Source organism: Anneissia japonica, unplaced genomic scaffold (genome assembly GCF_011630105.1).
Source record: "Anneissia japonica isolate Jap-2015-1 unplaced genomic scaffold, ASM1163010v1 scaffold287869_len1821871_cov162, whole genome shotgun sequence".
Classification (NCBI taxonomy): domain Eukaryota; kingdom Metazoa; phylum Echinodermata; class Crinoidea; order Comatulida; family Comatulidae; genus Anneissia; species Anneissia japonica.
Genome location: NW_022741034.1, coordinates 683,032 through 704,421, shown reverse-complemented (window position 1 = coordinate 704,421; position 21,390 = coordinate 683,032). Strand labels below are relative to the sequence as shown.

The window sequence follows — 21,390 nt, the reverse complement described above, 5'->3', positions numbered from 1 at the left end:
TGGGACTCGAACCCACGATCTCCAGATCACTAGCCTGGCATCATACCTCTAGACCACCGAGCTTGCGCCTGATGGCCAGGGTTGAATTCGAGTCCAAGTAAGCAGCGGGTACTGCAGTGTTTATTGCTGTCTTATCATGTTAGTTCAATATACAATGTCCTCAAACTAATATAAAGGTGCATAACTTTATATTATGTAGTGTACTATTTTTTGTATTATTTTCAGGTATCAAAGCTTGTAAATGAAGTTTACCATATGTACAACAGGCATCAATATCCGATGGTAGTACTCAACATAACTTTACAAAAAGGTAATAAGTGTAAGAAAGTAGTCAGCTAAGTGCTATATAATTTGCCAGATTGATTGAGAAAACTATTATCCATATGATATGCAATTCTTTTTTTTTTCCTGGCTTGAGCATTTGTAGTCATTAATATCCAGTCTAGTCCTACTATATCCATGGATTGAGACAAATTTTGTTAAAGTAGCTTGACCAAATACACAAGCAAATTGTCTCTGTGAGCTTTTAAACCCCAAACTCTCAGTAGAGAACCTGATCATGCAATTGTTATTTCTTAAAAAATGTGTAGGTGTGTTTTGGTAATACTGTGTTGATTTATGCATTCAGACATTTTTCATTTCAGATTATGTTGATGTAAATTTAACACCAGATAAACGAAAAATACTTGTACAAGAAGAAAAGACTTTGTTGGCAGTCATTAAGGTAATAATAAATATATAGGTAATGTTACTATAAACAGTTTTAATACAATGATGATTTTTAACTCAGCTATACTAGATTATATACCAGCTTACTGAAGGCACTTCAACATAGGTCAGGTTCACAGGAGAGCCCTAGTATCCGGTTTGGAAGCTAACCGTTAGCGCTGACCGTTAGCACCCATGTGTGAACGCTTGATCAGTTAGCGCTAACTGTTACCAGGATCTGGATACACTAACAATTAGCGAGCGCTATCGGTTAGCAAGTTGCGTGCGTTTCTATCATCAACCAATCACACGTACGCGTTTCCCATTTCCAGTTTCCTATTGGCCAGTGATTCAATGATCATGTTCTTGGTATCCGGATCGAGATTTCTGGTATGAACGCACAGCAGCTAAATGTCAGCAAGTTTTCGGATCCTGCTAGCCATTAGCTGTCGTGTGTGAACATAGCCCTAAGTAGATTTAACTTCTGGGTCAGTCATCATACACAAATGATTAAAATTGAGTCACCTGACAAAAGTATAACTCTTTGATTTATTACTAGTACTGAAAGCATTACGCTATTAAAATATCTAAATTTTACTCTAGTTGTAATTGAATTACAACTGACGCTATTTACATTGACTTATATAAAATTCTAATCGAATTCTAACTTTTTATAAAGTAATCTTCATCCTCATGACATCAAAATCACTGTGTAAACGATTGTCTTAAGCCACAATCGCACTGGACTTCTTTTGGTAAAACTAACCAACACGTTGGCTAGTTTTACCATAATTAGTCAGGTCAGGAAGTTTACCTGACAGGAAACTTACCCAAGCCGCGCGGTTAATTTAACCGAGTCCCGCTTGCCCAGGAAAACTGACCAGGTTAGTTTTACCTAGCAGGAAAGTCCAATGCGAACAGCGCGAGTCGGGTAAACTTCCCAAGTCATCACAGTGAATGACCTTCCTCAGGCTGTCAGGCAATTATGCATGAGCTGTGACCTGGAATAAAACGTCACACACAACCATCTTGATTAATTTCGCACGTGTTTGCTAGTGTCTTGATTTTGAGTAATTTTGTCATTTTTTTCACTTGTTTACTCGGTTTGTTTCAATGGCCGATTTATATGGAGCATTAATAAATGTGCTAGGTCTTGGTGAGACAATCCATAGCCTGTCGAAATGCCGCGCGCGTGCGCTTTCGTTAATTGTTTTGCCACACATACCGGAAGTGAACGTCACGATTTAGCGCCCCTAATAGTTAAATCTGTACGAATTGTTAGTTTCACCATGGCCTGTGGTAAAACTAACCACGTCGATAAATCCCAGTGTGAACGACAGGAAGTTTACCCATTGGAATGTTACCCACAGTCTCGGTAAAAATTTCCCTATTTTAAATCCAGTGTGATTGTGGCTATAGTTTGCACTATACTAGTATACATAGTATTTTGTATACTAACAGAATTTGACTTTATCTTTGCAGACTTCACTTGTAAAACTATTTGAACCACTGTCCAGTACCTACCAACTAAAACAGCCTATGAAATCTAGTGAGTTACCTTTAGAGAAAACTTAGTTCACATGTTCCAACATTTAACAAGGTCATGTAATTGACAACTAATGCTTTCTAATATGATCATTGAGGTACAGAACTACAAGTAAAAATGTATAGTTGTATATTATTTTAATTCTCATTCAGTTACAAGATGAAAAGATACTGCAGCAGGTTTTTTCATGTCTTGAAATTATTGCTCTACTGACTGATTATATCAGGAGCTTAAGGAGTTCATCATGCACTATATACAAACTCTAATCACAAACTTAAGGAGTTGATTTGGTTTTAATTTGTGACAAAAAATCCTAAAATTGTACAGGATTTGAATACTCTGGGATTGGACATCAAGTGTCTAAACTATATATCCACACACTAGAGTTTGTGTAATTGGCAAAACCATTTTGTGTTGCAGTCTCTAGAATACCATTTACAAGTTAATAGTACTATTTCTTTGCTTTTCAGATTTATTACCAAGTAGTTTTACTAGTAGAATGAAATGTGATTCAGTGGAAATTGTAAGATCTGGAGAAAAACCAATGTCAAAGGTTACCAAAGCTACTTTATCTAATTTGAAAAGGTATTGAATATGGTTTAGGTTTTATTTATAGTGTTTCAGGATGATTTTACAACAGTGTGAGAATAAAAGAATAAAGGGAATCTTAACGTAATGAGTTAGTGTTTATTCTTCGCTGTGTATTTTACAAGTGACAACTCACTACCTAGTGTGTCACATTATTTAGAAATTCCTTTGAAGTGTAGCTCAGTTGTTTAAAACTGGTGTTAACCACTGTATATATTATGAAGGTATTTGTGTCCCATGTTCCATTCCTTCCGTATACTCCCTTTGCGATATCATTTGGAAAAGAAGTACAGCATGGCCCATGAGCATGTTGAAAAATGCAATACAATTTCATAAAAAGCTGGAGATTGACTGTCCCAATTTAAAACAGGGGAGTTAATTTAATTTCACAGTACTTAATTTACTTAATATAATTTGATTTATTTTTTCAATTCCAGATCTTTCTCTCATCCAGATGCAGAGAAAAATGACACACTTGAAAAGAAATCTAAATGTAAGTTATTTTTTTATTCAACCCTCCTTAAGTTCTAAAATTTAAGTAACAAATGTTAAAAATAGGTAGCATTTTTAATAGAACATATTTAAATAGAATTTAATAAAATATGTAATGTTCATTTCATTTATGGAGGTCCCAAACTTGATAATTTCTTCACACGGTTACCATCACAATCTGACAATGAGACCAGTGACGATATTTCAGCAGGCAGTCCAGAGAAAGTTGATGAGCTCTCGTACTCTAACATTATTGATATCAACCCAAAGGACAATACAGTTTTAGATGTTATTGAAACCAACAATGAGGAATTTAATGGAAAAACTGATGGAAATGAATCCTATAAAACAGCAGATGGTAAAGGCAATCATGAGATTTCATTACCAACATCAGAACAATCATGCATCATAAAAGTAGAGAACTTTAAAAGTTTCAAAGAGCTCAAACAAGAGAGTTCACAAAGTTCCTTGACAAACAGTTTTCATGATTCACCAGTGTTGGCTGGTGATCACAGTGGAAGTGGAGATCTAGAAAGACCATCTACTGATGTTAAGTTAAAAAGTGAAGATTCATTTGAAGCTGTCGATAACAGAGGAATTAGTGAACAAAAACTAGATATATATGTAAGTATATAATATTCATGATTATTATAAACTATATATAAATGTAAGTATATAATTTTAATGATTATTAATAAACTATATTTAAATACAAATGTATAATAATAAAAGCTTTAATAATGTGAGTTTATACATGATTGTAAATTACCATTTATGAATTTTATATATTTTCTACTATCTTATTCCCATTGTTTTCTTTTTATACAAGGTCGATGAAGCATCCACAGTTTTGAAAAAGAATGTAACCATTCCGTTTAGTTTTGAAGGTCTTAAAAAATGTCTTGTTACAGAAGGTAATAATCAATTACTATTATCATTATTATTATTGTTATTATTATTTTGCAATTATTTCAGTCATTATAGAATTATGTGCTTAATCACCTAAGATTAATTGAATTGTTTACTTATATAATTAATATTCATTTTTATTATAATACTATTATATTGAGCACTACATTAATCCTGGATTATTTTTATTGTTAATATCTTATGATATTTTGTTTCATTTTATAGAAGTTGTTTCGGGATCTGATGCCAATGTTGGATCATTCCATGCTTCAATCATTCCAGCTGATAACACCGCTGCTGAAAGTGAGCTTGTTCGTCATATTAGGTAAATAAGCCGCACCCTGCCCACCTGTGATTCAAAGTATTGTGGCTTCTCTGTGCTAAAGTATACCATACTGCCAATTCATATGCTAATTACTCGGCTTAATATTTAGCCACAGTACGCTGGCTTTGGGATGGCACACCTCAAATAGGGCATGCATAAACAAAGTAAAAAAGAAAGAAATTTCCCGAATACATATTTGTAAGTGGATTATTCGACTATTGCTAAGTGTCCAAAGAGGAACTTTCCTTTAAAAAGATTGGCTCTAGTTGTTTCATCAAGGTAATCATATTATTTACAGACTATCAGCCATATATCTTGATGTTTCTTTTCATTCATTTTCTCCTCAATAGCAAAGACATGTTTTGCAAAATGGAGATCCTTGGTCAATTTAATCTGGGGTTCATTATTGCAAAGCTGAAGAGTGACCTTTTCATTATTGACCAGGTTAGTTATACTCCACACTATAAAATATTCTTTTACAAAAAACTGTTCTACGATACGATGTCATCATGAATTTGATAGTCTGGACTGGGCCTTGAAATTGGATAGTGAATGATTTTTAAGAACCACAAGCATATGAAAACATTCTGTCAATATACTGTATAAAAATATTGAAGTGATAAAAGTTTGGCAAGCAAACATTTTAATTTTATCAATTTTAAACATTCGGCATTATTTCTGCATGCTTTATTGCACATTTTTGTATGTAAATTTTTATATGCTTTCTACTAATGTTTTAATGAAAGTAAATTTTTTCTTTAGCATGCAACCGATGAAAAGTTCAACTTTGAAACATTTCAAAGAACAACTACTCTACAAAGCCAGAAGCTAATACAGTAAGAAAAATTAATATATTAAGTAATTAATATAATACATATGGTTTCTGGGGTGTCACTCTAGAAAACTCAGATCTGAATTTTCTAGTCCGCCCCTGGACCCCTGGCTGAGTCCGAGTTTCAGTCACATAATCAACTGTTGGCTGTGACAATGAACGCGCAAGCCTGCACGCGCATCTTAGATTCTACTAAGTGCGTGGTTGGCTGGGTTGCTTTGGTCGAGAAAGAGAAATTTCGTCGGTGAATTAATTCTCGAATGAGATAATGAAAGTTCTCTAATGGCTCAAGATACTGCATGACTATTTTTATATTGTTAATAAAACAAATTTCTTTTAATTTTAAATACATTTTCCACTGAATTTGTGATAATTCGTTATCACGCATAGAGTTGTGCTAAATGCGTGACAAATTTATGATCATGCATGTGTTTGTGCAAAATGTTTCATTCAAAATCACTTTGAAAAGCGGGACCGTCCCGTACGATGCAAGATGGTTAATAACTATGTTAGGGAGCATTTCAATCATCCATGCTGCTTGGAAGGAAATCATCCATTTTTTTCACTTCAAAATATTTTGCCAAATCTGTCAACTATATTTTTTTAATGGTTCATAATGTACATACACATTTAACTAAATGTTTGGTTTTGCTTTTATTCCAGACCCATGAGGCTTGAACTAACAGCTGTAAATGAGTCTATACTTATGGATAATATTGATATATTTCGAAAGAATGGCTTTGAATTTGAGATATCAGAAGATGGTGAGTATATCGATTATTGTTGTATTCATATTAATGTAACATTACTGTCCAGACTGCTAAATTTTATTTGAAAAAAACATGTGACATACCTAAATATGGTCATGATGACATCACATTATGACCATATATAGGCATATCATGACTATATATGGCCATACTACAGTTTATTTTGTTCAAGAAAATTTGATAGTGTGGACAACAACCAAACATGAAATTCATTACCGAAACTACATAATACTGTATAAATTATTCTTGCTATCACTTCTTTTATTATTGATCTTACCAATCTCCACTGTTTATGACATTGTTTAATTATGACTTTAAGTAAACAGTTCAGCTGATTAAATTCTTATTTTCCTAATTTTATATTTTTTAGCACCATTAACACAGAAAGTTAAGTTGGTTTCATTACCAATCAGCAAAAACTGGACATTCGGCACAGATGACATTAATGAGATGATCTTCATGCTAATGGATGCACCAGTGAGTATATTATAAATATCTAATTATTATCACTAGATGGCAGTATTCATACAAGATGACAATGTACGATGATAATAATTGTAGTTAATACACAGAGGTCAAAAGTCAATAAATGGCAGCAGACTTTATTGTGGTTTTGGTTATTATTTTAGGGAACTATGTGCCGTCCTTCACGTGTTCGGCAAATGTTTGCCTCCAGAGCCTGTCGAAGTTCAGTGATGATAGGAACTGCACTCAATCAATCCGATATGAAGAAGGTAAATGTAAAGAATTTTAAAATGATTACACAAAGTTGTGAATTATAAACTGTATTTTTTTTTTAAAACCCTTAAAATTTAACCAGGCTGTGTATACTGACTGACTGCAGAAGAATGATTCAAAACTTTATAGTAGAGGGTAGTTGTATACATAAATGAAAACTGATCAAAATTACAGGACATCATAAGGGTGGTGGTGGTGGTGGTGGCTGGGGACAAGGGCCCAAGTCCGGGAGAAACAAATTTTATATAAATTTTCTACATATAAAATTCTAAATTTGAAACCCCTAAATTAGTCATATTTTCCCCCCAAAACACTTTTGAGAAATTTTGAGCAAAACCCAACCACACCCGCATTTCTCTCGTTGGGGACATCGGCCCCCTGCATCATAATTATGATTGCCACACTAAAAATAAATTCCCTCTTAAGTTTTAAAATTCTCTTTTTTTTACAGCTTGTTCATCACATGGGAGAAATTGACCAACCATGGGTGAGTTTCATATTTTTATTAAAAGCATTAAAACATAGACCTGTTACTTTAATCAAGTGCAATATGCAGGAATATAGTAAAAATAAATAAAAAAGATTTATATAGTGCACCAATTCCATTCCAAGAAATGTTTGAAGAGTAAAAGGAACCAGAGGGAAATGTATTATTGTAACTTTTTAAAATTTAATATTCAGTATCTAAATATGGTCAGTTATTCATAGTTTTATCTCAGTTTTGTAAAAGTAACTTAAGTTTATCAATACAATCTTAGCATAATAATACAATCTGAATGCAATGCATCAAAAAAACCTTTCTCCTTTTCTCTTTCAGAACTGTCCTCATGGTCGACCTACAATGCGCCACTTGATTAATTTAAAGATGTTGCCAGATTAATTAGTATGCGATTCAGTGGATCTTTGCACTAAGCTCCACCCCTTGGATATTGTTGCTAAGGTCACGTTTGTGGGACTTTAAGCAAACAAATGCACTAAGTATTCCCAACAGCGAATATATATCACTGTTGTACTTGTAGGTGACAATCCCTACTACTAATTAATACTGTTCTGTGTTTCAACTTACTGCACTTACAGGCTCAAAAATTCATAGCTCTTGTCAAGTACTAAGAAGCGAAAGAATTTGATATAGAATAATGTATTTGATTATTCTTTAATTATTGTCTACAACTAAATCAATATTTTTTTAAACAGTGGTTTTTGCTATGTAGATGAAAAAGCAATAAAATTTATCATAAAATATGATTTCATCTCAAATGTTTTTTGTTGAACATGTGTGCTATGCAGTCGGTACTGTGCAGTACCAAAAGTGGTCTTTAATTGAAGGGAGACATTTACAAGGCCTAAAAAAATAAATTGTTTGAATGCCCTTCTTTTTTCAAAATGATATAAAGGGGCGAGTGGAAATTTTTTTATTTTTTTTAAGATACTCATCAGATGGAATAAAAATAACCCATAGAGGCCTAGAATGGCAATATTTTACATCAGACAACAACTTTAAACTAATTTGTAGGGCATCGGGCAAAAAATAAAGATAAACTCACTCACTTTTTTTAAGTTTTTGTTTTTCCGCCTCTATTTTTTTTAAGTGAGGTAGGGGCAGGCAGAGGAGGGCAAACAAATATTTTAATTTTTTTTTTGGGCCTGATATTTATTAGCTCTGGCTTTCATCCACACATTGGACTTTATCAGGAGACGCACAAACATGAAATGTAACGTCTATAGGACACATTAGAGATTCTTAAAGTATTTATATGGGAAATCGTTTTTAATAACATCCCAACTGAGGGGTACCTGTACATGTGAACTTTTGTGAGTGTTTAAAATAATAATAATAAAAATAATAATAAAAAATAATAATAATAATTAAAATGTAAGTAGGATATCCTTGCTATGATTGCAATATAGATTCATTGGTCTACCAGATGTAGAACATACATTCTAATAATTTTACTGTAGGTTAAGAAGGAGCAAAGAATTGCCTTCTTATGTTACAATTTATTCTAGTAAGTGTGTATCTTTAGGAAAAGGCAGCAGAGTGGCTGAGATTGGATGCTCCATCCGTTTCCCAGGACATCAATTTTAAATTCTTGGATCCGCCAATAATTAGCAAAGAACCAAAAGGTGGAAGAAAAGACAGATTTAACAAGCCTTTAAATTCAATCTAAAAACTTTATTAAAAAATAATTTTATAATGGTTTTAGTATTACAAAGTAAATTAATAGGAAAACCTAAAGATCATATTACATAATCGATATTGTAAGAAAATGTTTGAAATGTTTTAGTATCATCTTGATCATTTACAATTTAACACCAGTTTTTTTATGCTGGCATAGGTTAGATGAGTTTACATGATTAATGGTAATTTCCCTATCCTGGTCAGACAACAGTAAATATTCTTAGTTTCAGGATCAACTGGCACTAAAATATCCCAATTTTTAAAGGCTTATTGCTGATGATAATAAAACCATATTGGTATAAAAACTATTATAGCTACAGTATTACTAATATTTAAATATAGTATATTGATACTCAATATATTTATGTATTAACCAAGTAATTTCACCATGAACAAAATATATGAATGCTAATAGAATCCGATTTTTTAAACCAATGATTTTAATATATATAAACCCATCTGTCAATTTGTTATGATTGCATTGTCTCGGCCAATGAGAGAGCTTGTCAGTCGTCAATCACATGACCCGTCTTTCCATCCGTCACGCCACCGTTCGTTGACCTGTGAACAATCAAACTGTGGTTTTCCTAATCGTCTGTTGACATCGTTGTGTAGTCCGCAGAGCCATTGTGATAATTTGTGTTGAGTTCTTGTATCTGGTTCATTGGTCTTCAACCTGGAAAATTAAAAGCATGATGTAAACATACTGCTTTTCAAGGCGCATTTTCAAAAGGAAATGGGACCCTAGCGACACACTATTCTTCACATAGACCCTTACACTGGCTGGCAGATAATTTAAGAACTTGCATAGTAAATAAAGACGGTCATCTTTCTAATGATTCTCTATAATAATAAATTTTCTAATTGAGGACTGTAAAACTTCCAGTACTTAAGAGGTCAAAAAACTGCCAATGAATGAATCAATCAATCAATCGATTTATAAGGCAAAAAATACAGCTGTCTCTTTGCACCACACATAAGCATACTGAAATTTTCAACAAGAAAAATAAGTTGAAATTTATTTCTAGAAAAAGTTAGCTAAGAATTATAGGACTGAACTGTGTTCATATGGAACACTGCAGTGATATTGCACAGAATATTTTTCAACACTTCCGAAATTTCAACACACTGCCTGCAACTCTGTGCATTGATGAACAATTGAAAACATCACACAAACTTGTAAAGCTCCTACTTTACAACCCACAAGATTCACAATCACTTATTGAAAAACTAGGCAAATTTGAACTTGAAAAAGGATATTTGATGGTGTCACCTCAAGAGTGGTGTACTCTAGCTCAGAAACGCAAGTCTTTTAAGATAAAGGAACCAAACTAAGATTATCTGCTGCTAAATGGAGAGCCCCAGTTGATGAAGCATATAGATTTTTTTCACATAAACTGCACCAGAAGTGTATTGGATGTGATTCTGTTCATTTATATATCTTATATTTTATAAATATTATATAATACCTATTCTCAACATTGTGACAGTCAAACTAACGCTACTGGAATGGAATGAAAAAAGTATAATAAATTAGGATATTTCCAGATTTGAACATTTGTATGGCCTAATTGAACCACGTGATGATTATAATATAATATACAAAAACAAAAATAAGATTGCATCTAATAGGCATAAAAGTTTGTTGAAAACTTTTTACATACTTCTCTCTTAAATCTTCAGCACACTCGTTACATGGGAAAAACTTGGAGAAGAGGTGGATGAATTGCTTCATCTCGCTTTGTTGAGTTGTACTTGGGTTGTCTGGGTAATATGCTGCCATCGTGTGTAGGAATGACCAGGTATTGGAGCCCAGCTCTTCTCGGTCCAATGGACATTCAGGATCTACTGCTTCTTGGACATTTCTCGTCTGAAAAAAGAATAAACATAGTGTTGAGAAATAACTTACAGAAATTATCTTTCTTTGACCTTTAATCTGTATATTAATGTATATCAATCAATTATTTTGAATATCAGAAATATTCTAAATATTTTTTAAAACCCAACATCCTGACAAGGCAGTGTAAGCCCATCATTGAACAATGACCAAAACAAGGAAGTGTAATGTCACGATTAGGTACCTACCTAATATGGAAGGGACCATGCTTCTTAGTTAATATTAAGTCTGGGCCAACCTACCTAAAATCCTTTTGAAATCTATTTGCTATTTTATTTTTGTTTCATGTCATTTTGTTTATTTACTTACGAAGCATAGTGCTGTCATACTTAAGGAAGACACAGAAGCTAATCAAAGTTAGGTAATTTGAAACCTCCATGGTTAGGCTAGGCCCTAGACCTTTTAAGTAATCTGTCGTTGCTATGCGCACAGCACATCCACACTATACACCAGGGTTGCCAGATAGTCGACAGGCTTCACGGCCAAACACACGCCATCTCGCGGCCAAATTCGGCCAAACTTTTTTTCGATATCGGCCAAAATTCGGCCAGATTTTAATCCGATTAGAAGACAACAGTGGGTACATTCATTTGAAATACTACAAAAATGACACAAAAATCAGCGGTCATTCGTTTGAAATTGATGAAATTCAAATGATATACACAAAACAATGTTAAAAATAAATCGCCTATGTTCTTTAGTTGCTGGCATGTAAGGTAATTCAGGGGAAAATCCAGAGATGTCCGAAAGGGGGAGGAGCCGGGGCCGGAAAAAAGGGGGGAGGGGCGAAAGTGGGTCCGAACGAGATAACACCATCTTTAGAGGAAATTTGTCTTTTCTAGACACCTGAAAATAACCTGATGCGTTTCGGCGATCAATTTTTCTTTCTTTTTTTTTTACCACCCATCTTAAATCCACCTCCGCTATTTAAAATCACAATATTAAGATTGATCTAAATTTGATTTAAATGTGTTAAATATTAATGTACATTGTAGTCGATCTATAGCAAAAAAATTAAGGGCCTGTTATTGGCAAATCCGTGGCTCTCTTTAATTGGAATGAATTAAGTTACATAGTTATGGTGACACAAACTGGGGTTAAAACAAACCTATGAAAACTTTAATAGGCCTAAATACTTTTTATCTAAACTTTCTAAATTCGCCTCTGAATGTTATTGTCGCAGTACTTAAAATAATAAATCAATGTTGCTATCAGAATTATCTTCTTCATTCTCATAATTATACAACCTAACTCCAGAGTAACTTCGAAGAAGTCTCTGTAACACTTGCTTGAAATTGGAGGTGCCATCGGACCCGTACGATCACATCGAGCATATATATGGCGCTCTACATAAAGAACACTGAAGCACCTAGGGCTATACAATTCAAGTGGGTAATAATAAATTAATTATTAAAAGTACAGTATTTAATTTATATTCAAAAGAAATTCAAAAGAGATGGAACCTCCACTAGTAAGATGGAACATATACAAAGACACACATATGGTACAAACTTGCAATGAACTTCCTTCATAAAGCTTAAACGAGGATAAACTTCATAAACAATGTATTTCACCCGAATAATTTAAATTATTAAATGTAACTGCTATCTTTTAAATAAACTCTCTTACGTCAAATCGGCATAATCGGGGAACATAGATTTTAAAAGTGTTTAGTGCAAGTACAAACAAAGGTAAGATTAGAATCAAATATAGAATTTAAGCTAACAGAAACAAAATATCCAAAACAAGTCTACATTTATTTTACGGCCTATATTGGAAAAAATGTAAACTTTTCAAAAATTCGGTCAAATTCGGCCAAATATAGTTTGGCCGTGACTTTTTAAATGTTACGGCCAGGCAAATTTTTATACGGCCAGATTTGAGGAATCTGGCCGTCAAAAAAGCCAAATGGCAACCCTGCTATACACACCAAGGCTCATACATTCAGCGATTAGGTAAAACTAGCTGCATCAACACTGAATATGTCGTTCTTTTACAAAGAAAAGCACTGTCAATGTTGTCGGATAAGATCAAAGAACACACAGTTACCAACCGCCACATGCTCGGCTCATGTGAGTGTGACAAGTTCGTGGATGGCAGAAACATGCATTGTCAGGAAAAATAATGAATTACCAAAATAATGCGGATTCTTAAATCTATTTTAGTATAAAAAATACTTGCCTAAAACTAAAGAGGGCCAGGCTCCCTCTCTACCACTACTTAGTACCTAGGCCTAAGCTAAGCCTATTATATTCGAAGCCAGCAACAAGAAGTCACTAAACTCACCTTGTCACTCTCCGACACTGAAAAAGTCATACCTCGAGCTTTTGCAAATGACCTGAAATCTGTACATGCTCTACATGGCTTTTGTTTCTTTGTTCCTTGTCCAGCATGTGATGCAAATTCATTTGTATTATGATGTGAACTACCAGCATCGTAGTTCTCTCTGGAGGCTGCCATCTTTAATTTTTATTGCGTCAGATCATCCTTCCAATAGTCTAATTGCGTCAAAGGTACATGAACACTCGTCAACACAGTAGCGAAACGCGTTCGCACCATACCGTAATTCAGTATACTGTTACCACAGTAGTTCTTTTGTTGTTGCTGATATTTTATTGTTGGTAGATAATTTCACTTCATTTTCGAGTGTTTAATATATTTTTTTGCTTATGTATGGTTTTTGACTTTTTTACAAAACCTTCAAATACATGGGTCGATCTGTTTGTAATATTTTTTGTATATCTTGTGACATAGCAAGTTACAAGTACATTCATACACCAATAGCGAATATACTGTATTAGAAAAAAAATCAACTTTGAAACACATGTACTATAAAGCTTTAGACCTAGTTGCATATCAGTGAAGCATTTCTCCAAATTAAATTTTTCATACCATGCATGTGAATATAACATTATTATTATTAGGAGCCTGAAAAAATTTAATTGCCTCATTTTAGGGGAAATCCCTAAATTGTATTTCAACAGCGCCACCAACTGGGGTTTTCAGAAAAAAAAAAACAGAAGTTGCAAAAGAGATTTGGTAAGTTTCAAGTGTGCTAAATAAACCACGGATAAATACCATGTTCCATTGTTTAAAAATAAAATTACTTCAATTGAATTTGTAGTCTGGTATTTTAGCTATCGTTACCTGGCATTTTGACCTATAAACAACTAATTTAAACAACCTCACCTAGGGTAACCATGCATGGCTACTCTACCTAGGCTTAGTTTTAGGGCATTGTGAAGCCAGCAAAAGTGAGTATCAACGGGGACACCACTGGATCACCCAAGGCCTAGGCTGGAGGTCAGTAAATACTTGCCTGCCTTTCACTGGTAAATTAACTGAAATTCCAAGACCTCAATTTTGTGCAGTAAATGAAGTTCCACCAAGTTCCAGGTCACTTTGATGACCAAATTGTAAATATGATAAGTGTGTAAATTTCTCATAATTCTTTTTAGTGCAATGCACAGGCTAGCTGGGGCCAGGCCTACAAACTGTTAATTTGTAAGTAAAAGAATATAAAGTACTTCAGTGTTGGTATATTTTAATATATTAATTGTGTATGTACTTTAATATCGTTAATGAAATATTAATTATATAGTAATTAGGTAATATTAAGTGATTGGGCGGCTCTTATTGAAAAAACAAAACATTTTTAAATACTTTGTTTAAAATTGTTAGTGGGACCTACAACCCTAATCTTACACTGAACATGGCAATTTTAACTCGGTGTACCTCATCTGCTCTTTGTTAATAGTAAGACGACAAAATTGACATTCAGGTAACAGGGGGTTACGGTTGAAAGCGAAACTACGCCTGTTAACCGCTCTGCAATTTTCGATTCTCTTGCACTGACTATAAAGGGTTAGCGATTCGGAGACATACTGCAATTTCCTGATAAGACTGGGGTTGAAATATAAATACCAAATATATACAAACTCTTTGCTTATAAATCTTATTATAAGTATGACCTCTTGTCTGAACAAACTTTCTATAGCTCCACAATAATTGCCATGTATATATTTATACACATTAATCATGTCACTGCAGATATACACTGAATTTAAGAGGATGCCTAGACCAATACTTGTCCAATGTAATTTTAAAAACATTAATAGACTGCGCCGTTATACAATTTCATCAGGTAAACTATTCCATACATTGACAACTCTTTGTGCGAGAAAGAACTCTTTGCTTATAAATCTTATTATAAGTATGACCTCTTGTCTGTGAACCAGGAATAATCATGAACAAACTTTCTATAGTTTTACAATAATAGCCTTGTATATATTTATACACATTAATCATGTCACCGCTGAGTCTTCTAAACTTCAGTGTTGGTAAAAGAATAGTTTCTAACTGTTGTTCATAGGTATTGGCTTCTTAATTCCGGAATAAATTTTATAGCACGTCGCTGAACAGATTCTAACTTACTCTGATCTTCAGTAAATTCACATCAAGGGAAGATTAAGTGGCATGTGTCCCCCTTCTATTTACCCATACAGTTCGCCTTCTGATTCGAGACCACATTTGGGACCTGAAAATTTGGGGTGGACTCGGAGTTTGGTCTCTATGTAGAGGGTTAGCTTATTGTTAATATATGGAAGATTGTAATTTGGTTCTTTGGAAAAGTGGTCTCGAATTAGAGGGGTCTGGAATTGGAGAGTGCAATGTATTATATTTTCTATGTAGGACTCGTGGACTGTTAGCAGATCCACCATCATGGGTGCTCTGTTTGGCAAAAAAAAGCAACCAGAATCAAGGATTACTGAGCAGGACAAGGCAGTACTCGTGAGTATATATTACATTCTCAACAAGTTAGGACTTACTGTAGTCAAACACCAAGATAAAGAGCAGTACAGGCTTATTTAACAAAATCTACAAAACTGCTATTTCTAACAGGGTTACTTAATCGGTATTTTGTATAGGTAAGCTAACGCTTTTTTCTTAAACCAGGAATTAATCTATTTATAATAAAAATGTCTTTATGTATATTTTCTTTTCCAGCAATTAAAGCAGCAGCGAGATAAATTAAAACAGTATCAGAGAAAGATTGAACAAAACTTGGAGAAAGAAAGAGTTGTTGCCAAGCAGCTTCTTAAAGATGGCAAGAAAGAGTAAGCAATATTATAATATACAACTTGGTGTTGCATGTATATGCAGTATTCTATAGATACCTGCTTCTCATACTATGGGTCGCGACCCAAATTTGGGTTACCAAAACATTTCATGGGGGCACTCGACTTTCTGACAAAAAGACAGATTCTGGTAAAGCACTTTTCAAAACATATTGTCTAAGGATTGATAAGAACCTTTGGGAAAATGCTGACGGTTTTGCAGTTGTTCTAGAAATTGTTATGAGCTTCAGCTTTTCTGCAGTTTTTGAAATGTACATTCATTTTAACTAACATAATTGTTGTAATTTTTTATTGAGCTTCAAGTAGGCCTAAGTAATCAACACATACACTAACAGGACCTTGTGGTATATGACGGTCATGAATATTATGGGTCGCCATGTAATACGGGATCTAAAACTGGGTTGCCACCTGAAAAAGTTTGAGGAGCAGGGCCATAGATGGTTAATTGAACAGCTTTCCTACTCAATTAAATACAACAGAGTTCACCCTCCAATTTGAGACCACCTAATTCCAAATCCTTCCAGTTTGAGACCTGTTTTTCAACAATCTTTAATCTTTTAACAAAATTTTTATTTGAATTTGAATTAATATGCACACCATCGTGTTGGGATTCAATATTTCGACATTTTCGACATTAATTATGACTTAAAAATTAAATATGACTTAATATTCTTATTCTTCACATTATAAACTTTAAAATGATTGATCAATTACTGGAATCAACTTTATTATTGCCAAAGTTATGAGGAAAATTATTATGCCTTCTCTGTACCAAAGTATACAATACTGCCAGATTCTATGCTAATTCAGTTTAACAATTAGCGACGATATCCTGGTGTTGGAATGGAAAGCCTTATTTGTGGAAGCACCTAGTATAGCAAGCAAACAGGCTATAGGCTTCCAACCAGAAGGTTGTGGGCCCAGTCAGAGGCTGATCACCATTAAGGCACATCATCTCTATTTCCAGGTGTGTAATAAGTCGGTACCTGGGTTTTCAAGGCGCTGAATTCTGTTTGCAATGATATGGAATACTCTCATAGAGCTTAATTGTACTGTATCTGTTACATATTTTCTTTTTTTCAGCAAAGCAATGTTGCTTTTGAAAAAGAAGCGTTATCAAGAACAGTTATTGAAAAACACAGATGGCCAGCTAGATAACTTGGAGAAGATGGTTGATGAGATTGAATTTGCTCAGATTGAGATGAAGGTTGTAGAAGGGCTGAAAGCTGGTAATGAGAGTCTCAAGAAAATGCACCAAGTAAGGATTTGAACAGTTATCTTACATGGTATGCTTTGTAGGCTTCCGGACCTTGTATGGAGCAGAGTGGATGGTCTTACAATGGATAGGCTACCCTGGATTAGCTACTATAAATCAATCTGGATGATCTAACCCAGATGGGCTACCCCGGATGTTCTACACTGGGAGGGGCTACCCTGGTTGGGTTACACTGGATGGGCTACCCTAATTGGGTTATCCTGGATAGACTACTCTAGATGGGCTAGTGCTATTCTTCATAGGTCACAAAAGGAATAAAAACTAGAAAAGAGACTAAAGAAAAAAATGCCCCGGGGAAGGAACCCTTATAAAAATGTGGTATGCTGGATGAGATACCATTATCAGCCTCTGTGAATGGGCTACCCTGGATATGCTATCATAAATTTCATGATATTAGTGGAATAGAGATGGGGGTTGATGGGGGTGCAAAGGTAAAGTTGGGAGGGGCCCCTCGCACACCCTCCATTATGTACGCCCCTGCATGCTATATGGCTACTCTGTGTCTATTTAAAACAAATTGAGAGTTCCTCCATTAAATGAAATTAACACAGCTCACACTATAATTAATGTACAAAAAATAAGGTCCTTACTCTTATTCTTGTAATAATCCAAATTAAGGAAAATAAAGTCCAAAGTAAAATTATTGCTAAACTTGCAGCTGGTAACAAAATAATGGTTGAGTTTACTAAGCAGTGTGCTCCCATGAACAACTAAACTGCAACTGATTAAAAACAAAGAACATCAGTTGCACACCTGTGCGGACAACCAACTAAATGCAAATAAGTATGTAAATGAAATAATTGTACTCATAGAAGTAACTTCATATAAAATAAAAGCAGTAAAACCCAGCATACAAATTGCAGTAACACTGGGTGTGCTATTGTGGATGGGTTGCTAAGAAATGGACTACCCTGGATGGGTTGCTATGAATGGGCTACCCTGGATGGGTGGCTATGAATGGGCTACCCTGGATAGGTTGCTATTAATGGGCTACCTTAGATGGGTTGTCCTGGATGAGCTACACAGGATATGCTAATCTAAAGGAGCTGCCCTCAACAAATATTCTGAAACTAAATGAGCAGTAAAAATCACCAGTACAAAGGTAACTCTTGGTAACTTGTTTGAAAGAATACAGTAAAAATATGGGGTGATGTTGATTCTTCATTTTTACCAACAAGAAATGCCTGGAGCACCCTCTGTCATATTTCATCAGAAGCCATTAATAATCTTGTTCTTTTTGTAGGTCATGTCTTTAGAAGATGTTGAGAAGATAATGGATGAAACAAGGGAAGGAATTGAATATCAAAATGTAAGTACATTGTGTGTATAAAGAATAACAAATGATCAGTGCTATTGCGTGTGTGTATTGGGTCAGGTGATATTCCTTAACTTCTAGACATTACTATGCACCAGTATGTAAGGAAATGCGTATACTACTAGACACCTCTACATAGCATAGGCTGTACACCATTTCATCGGGCGTATTTTGAAACAGCACCACCAACGTCAGAAGACTTTCAGCTTTTTACAGAGGGAGATCCAGCAGAGCAACAGTAACAAAACAACCAAAAACACTGCAGGTTTTATGCGCCACTATTGTCAATTTGTTTTTGTTTTGGCATTTTGTTTTTAAAGACTAGATAACATATAGAAAGTAAACCGTGCGCTGGCCAAAATTGGTAACTTAGTGAAATGCCTCTGGATGTCCTCCAGTGGTCATTGCCAGGTTCTCAGAAATTTTCATTTCAATGTTGGCGAAAATGGTGCTCAGCAAATAAAGCTTTTACTTTTCATTTAGGAAATTGATGATTTACTGAGTGGCAGATTAACAGATGAAGATGAGGCAGCCATATTGGAAGAACTTAATGAGATCACCGCAGCTGAGGAAGCAGCGATCCCTGACCTCCCATCTGTACCCACAGACAATTTACCAGGTACTGTAGGGAATACATGTATATCAGAACGCTGCTTATGTTTATCTACATCACGTGGAATAGTGAATCTCATTAATTATTCAAAGGCAACGTAAATATTGGGACACTGACCTTTATAACACTTGATCAAATGAGGTGGAAGTGAGATGTACAATGCCAGGGGACATGAAGCATCCTTGATTATGATGATGATAATCATGATGATTGTGATGATGATGATGATGATGATGATGATGATGATAGTGATGATGATAATGGCGATGATGTCTTGTAATGATTATACTAAAGCAGGCAACAAAACATTTTCAATATTTATCTTTTTCAGAAATTCAAAAGGAGGAGAAACGAGAGAAAAACAGGGAGGCGGAGATGGTACCAGCTTCGTGAGCATCTCTCATTGATTATTAACTTTCCTTTGAAGAAAACCTCTTGTATGCTGCCCATATATAGTCATGATGTGCCTATATATGGTCATGGTGTGCCTATATATGGTCATGATGTGATGTCATCATGACCATATTTAGCCATGTCACATGTTTTTTTTTCAAATAAAATTTGAGCCTGGGTAGGGTCTTAACATGGCCAGTTAAAAGACTTTGTAAATTTGATGTGTTGTGTCTTCAAATTTGCCCACCTTTGTAAATATGCCAATAATACAAATTTTAAGTTATATAATAGTGCATGTTGAGACAACCTTGAGTCACGTAAGGCGCTGAATAGAATGGGAACTAATGTAATTATTTCTCATTTGCCAATCAAAATTATCCAGTAAGACGATTTGTCCAAAATATTTGAAGGTATAAAATAAAATGCCCTTAAAATGTAGAAGATCCTCTCTGCACTGCCTGCCATGTACATGTTGCATTGACTGACACACCAGTATCTTTGCTATACAAAAAGTAGAGCAACATTCTGTAACACAAGTGTATATTAGAATTCAACCCTTGGATGGCAGCCAGAATGGTAAACAATAATATTTGCATCTTTAACTATAACTGAAAATTTGCAATAATAATTTCTTTGAAATTCAAACTGTGCATGTGATAAAAATAATATACTTTAGTTTTTGTTTTACTATATGTTATTATTATTAGAATACATTTGTTTAAAGAATAAACTATGAGTATTCTCAAATCAAGAGTTGTTTTTTTTTAAATACAGTTAAACTTGCCTAAAAAAGTCGACTGTGCCTAACTCAAATAATTTCTAAATCGATCTTATTTTATATGCCAAATTGTTGTTTTCCATTAATTAACAATCTGTAAGTCAAATTTTATCTAAGTTAACCAGTTTTTCAATACCATTTTGGATTTGACTTAGGCAAGTTCAACTGTAATACTGTACTATATAATATAAGGCTATGTTATTATTATGTTGTCATTATAGACAATATAGCTAAGACTTGTAAGCTGGGTTTTCCAGTAGAACAATTCTTTATATTACATCAGGGATCATGCTTCTTTAGAGAATAACACATATTATTTTCTAAGAAACAATTATTTATGGATACTAACAAAATATTGTATTCTAGCATGGAAATTAAATAATATCAGTAATAAATTTCTGGTGTTTGAAGTATGTGTCTGCGAAGGTCTTTTTAGTTTTAGGTTACTCTTAACATTATTTACAATACACTGATTACACAATTATTTCTTTCAACCAACCCTTTGGTACATGATTACAATAAAAATAGATTGATTCTTTTATGGCATCGCTACCCACCAACAGTGACAAAGAATTGGCTTATTTTTCAGTCAGTCATGGTGATGTATTATCATACTCCATATATGGCCAAATCACATGTATGTCATATAAAATTATATAGGCTGGATAAAGTTTTAATTAGTCATTGCCTGCCTTAGTAATATTTCCACCACCATGCTGCAATAGACGTTTCCCGGAGTGCCAGTCAAACTTTGCAACCGACCAATCAGGGCCAGGGATATGTGTCTCACAAACATACATGTTGTCCCACAAAGGCATGTGTTGGCGTATATTTTTACACGTCTTCGATAACAATATCTAAGGGACAGGACACAGCGAAAAGGTCTATTATTA

General features: G+C 34.3%; 3 protein-coding genes across 5 annotated transcripts in view; 2 read left to right on the top strand and 1 right to left on the bottom strand.

The window, feature by feature from the left end:
- The window catches only part of LOC117118467 (mismatch repair endonuclease PMS2-like), a 16,988-nt gene extending 8,839 nt beyond the window's left edge, over positions 1-8,149 (top strand). The window contains exons 8-22 of one of the 3 annotated variants that reach the window (XM_033263056.1): positions 226-310; positions 645-724; positions 2,191-2,257; positions 2,725-2,839; positions 3,280-3,335; positions 3,471-3,958; positions 4,164-4,248; positions 4,469-4,568; positions 4,919-5,012; positions 5,331-5,404; positions 6,064-6,164; positions 6,541-6,647; positions 6,800-6,904; positions 7,360-7,395; positions 7,726-8,149. In XM_033263056.1, coding sequence (XP_033118947.1) covers positions 226-310; positions 645-724; positions 2,191-2,257; positions 2,725-2,839; positions 3,280-3,335; positions 3,471-3,958; positions 4,164-4,248; positions 4,469-4,568; positions 4,919-5,012; positions 5,331-5,404; positions 6,064-6,164; positions 6,541-6,647; positions 6,800-6,904; positions 7,360-7,395; positions 7,726-7,788 — 1,656 coding nt within the window. In that variant the 3' untranslated portion in view covers positions 7,789-8,149. The remainder of the gene's footprint in view (positions 1-225; positions 311-644; positions 725-2,190; positions 2,258-2,724; positions 2,840-3,279; positions 3,336-3,470; positions 3,959-4,163; positions 4,249-4,468; positions 4,569-4,918; positions 5,013-5,330; positions 5,405-6,063; positions 6,165-6,540; positions 6,648-6,799; positions 6,905-7,359; positions 7,396-7,725) is intronic. The other 2 variants (XM_033263057.1, XM_033263058.1) reach the window with 2 other exon arrangements.
- A 911-nt stretch (positions 8,150-9,060) lies between these two features.
- Positions 9,061-13,469, bottom strand: LOC117118470 (FAD-linked sulfhydryl oxidase ALR-like). The gene is made up of 3 exons (XM_033263063.1): positions 13,271-13,469; positions 10,752-10,957; positions 9,061-9,763 (listed from the first exon to the last, which is right to left on the bottom strand). Exons 1-3 carry the CDS (start codon positions 13,442-13,444, stop codon positions 9,601-9,603), a joined length of 543 nt encoding a protein of 180 aa, XP_033118954.1. The 5' UTR covers positions 13,445-13,469; the 3' UTR covers positions 9,061-9,600.
- A 2,163-nt stretch (positions 13,470-15,632) lies between these two features.
- Positions 15,633-20,594, top strand: LOC117118469 (charged multivesicular body protein 6-B-like). Its single transcript, XM_033263062.1, has 6 exons — positions 15,633-15,775; positions 15,992-16,101; positions 17,206-17,380; positions 18,642-18,707; positions 19,197-19,332; positions 19,658-20,594. Exons 1-6 carry the CDS (start codon positions 15,707-15,709, stop codon positions 19,717-19,719), a joined length of 618 nt encoding a protein of 205 aa, XP_033118953.1. The 5' UTR covers positions 15,633-15,706; the 3' UTR covers positions 19,720-20,594.
- The last annotated feature ends 796 nt before the right edge of the window (positions 20,595-21,390 follow it).

Excerpts from the sequence above, each read along its gene's own strand:
- LOC117118469 (XM_033263062.1), top strand. The coding sequence starts at position 15,707 with ATGGGTGCTCTGTTTGGCAAAAAAAAGCAACCAGAATCAAGGATTACT. Across the intron at positions 17,381-18,641 it reads GTCTCAAGAAAATGCACCAA|GTCATGTCTTTAGAAGATGT; the intron begins GTAAGGATTTGA and ends TTCTTTTTGTAG. Across the intron at positions 19,333-19,657 it reads ACCCACAGACAATTTACCAG|AAATTCAAAAGGAGGAGAAA; the intron begins GTACTGTAGGGA and ends TATCTTTTTCAG.
- LOC117118470 (XM_033263063.1), bottom strand. The coding sequence starts at position 13,444 with ATGGCAGCCTCCAGAGAGAACTACGATGCTGGTAGTTCACATCATAAT. Across the intron at positions 10,958-13,270 it reads CAGTGTCGGAGAGTGACAAG|ACGAGAAATGTCCAAGAAGC; the intron begins GTGAGTTTAGTG and ends TTCTTTTTTCAG. Across the intron at positions 9,764-10,751 it reads GCTGAAGATTTAAGAGAGAA|GTTGAAGACCAATGAACCAG; the intron begins GTATGTAAAAAG and ends TTAATTTTCCAG.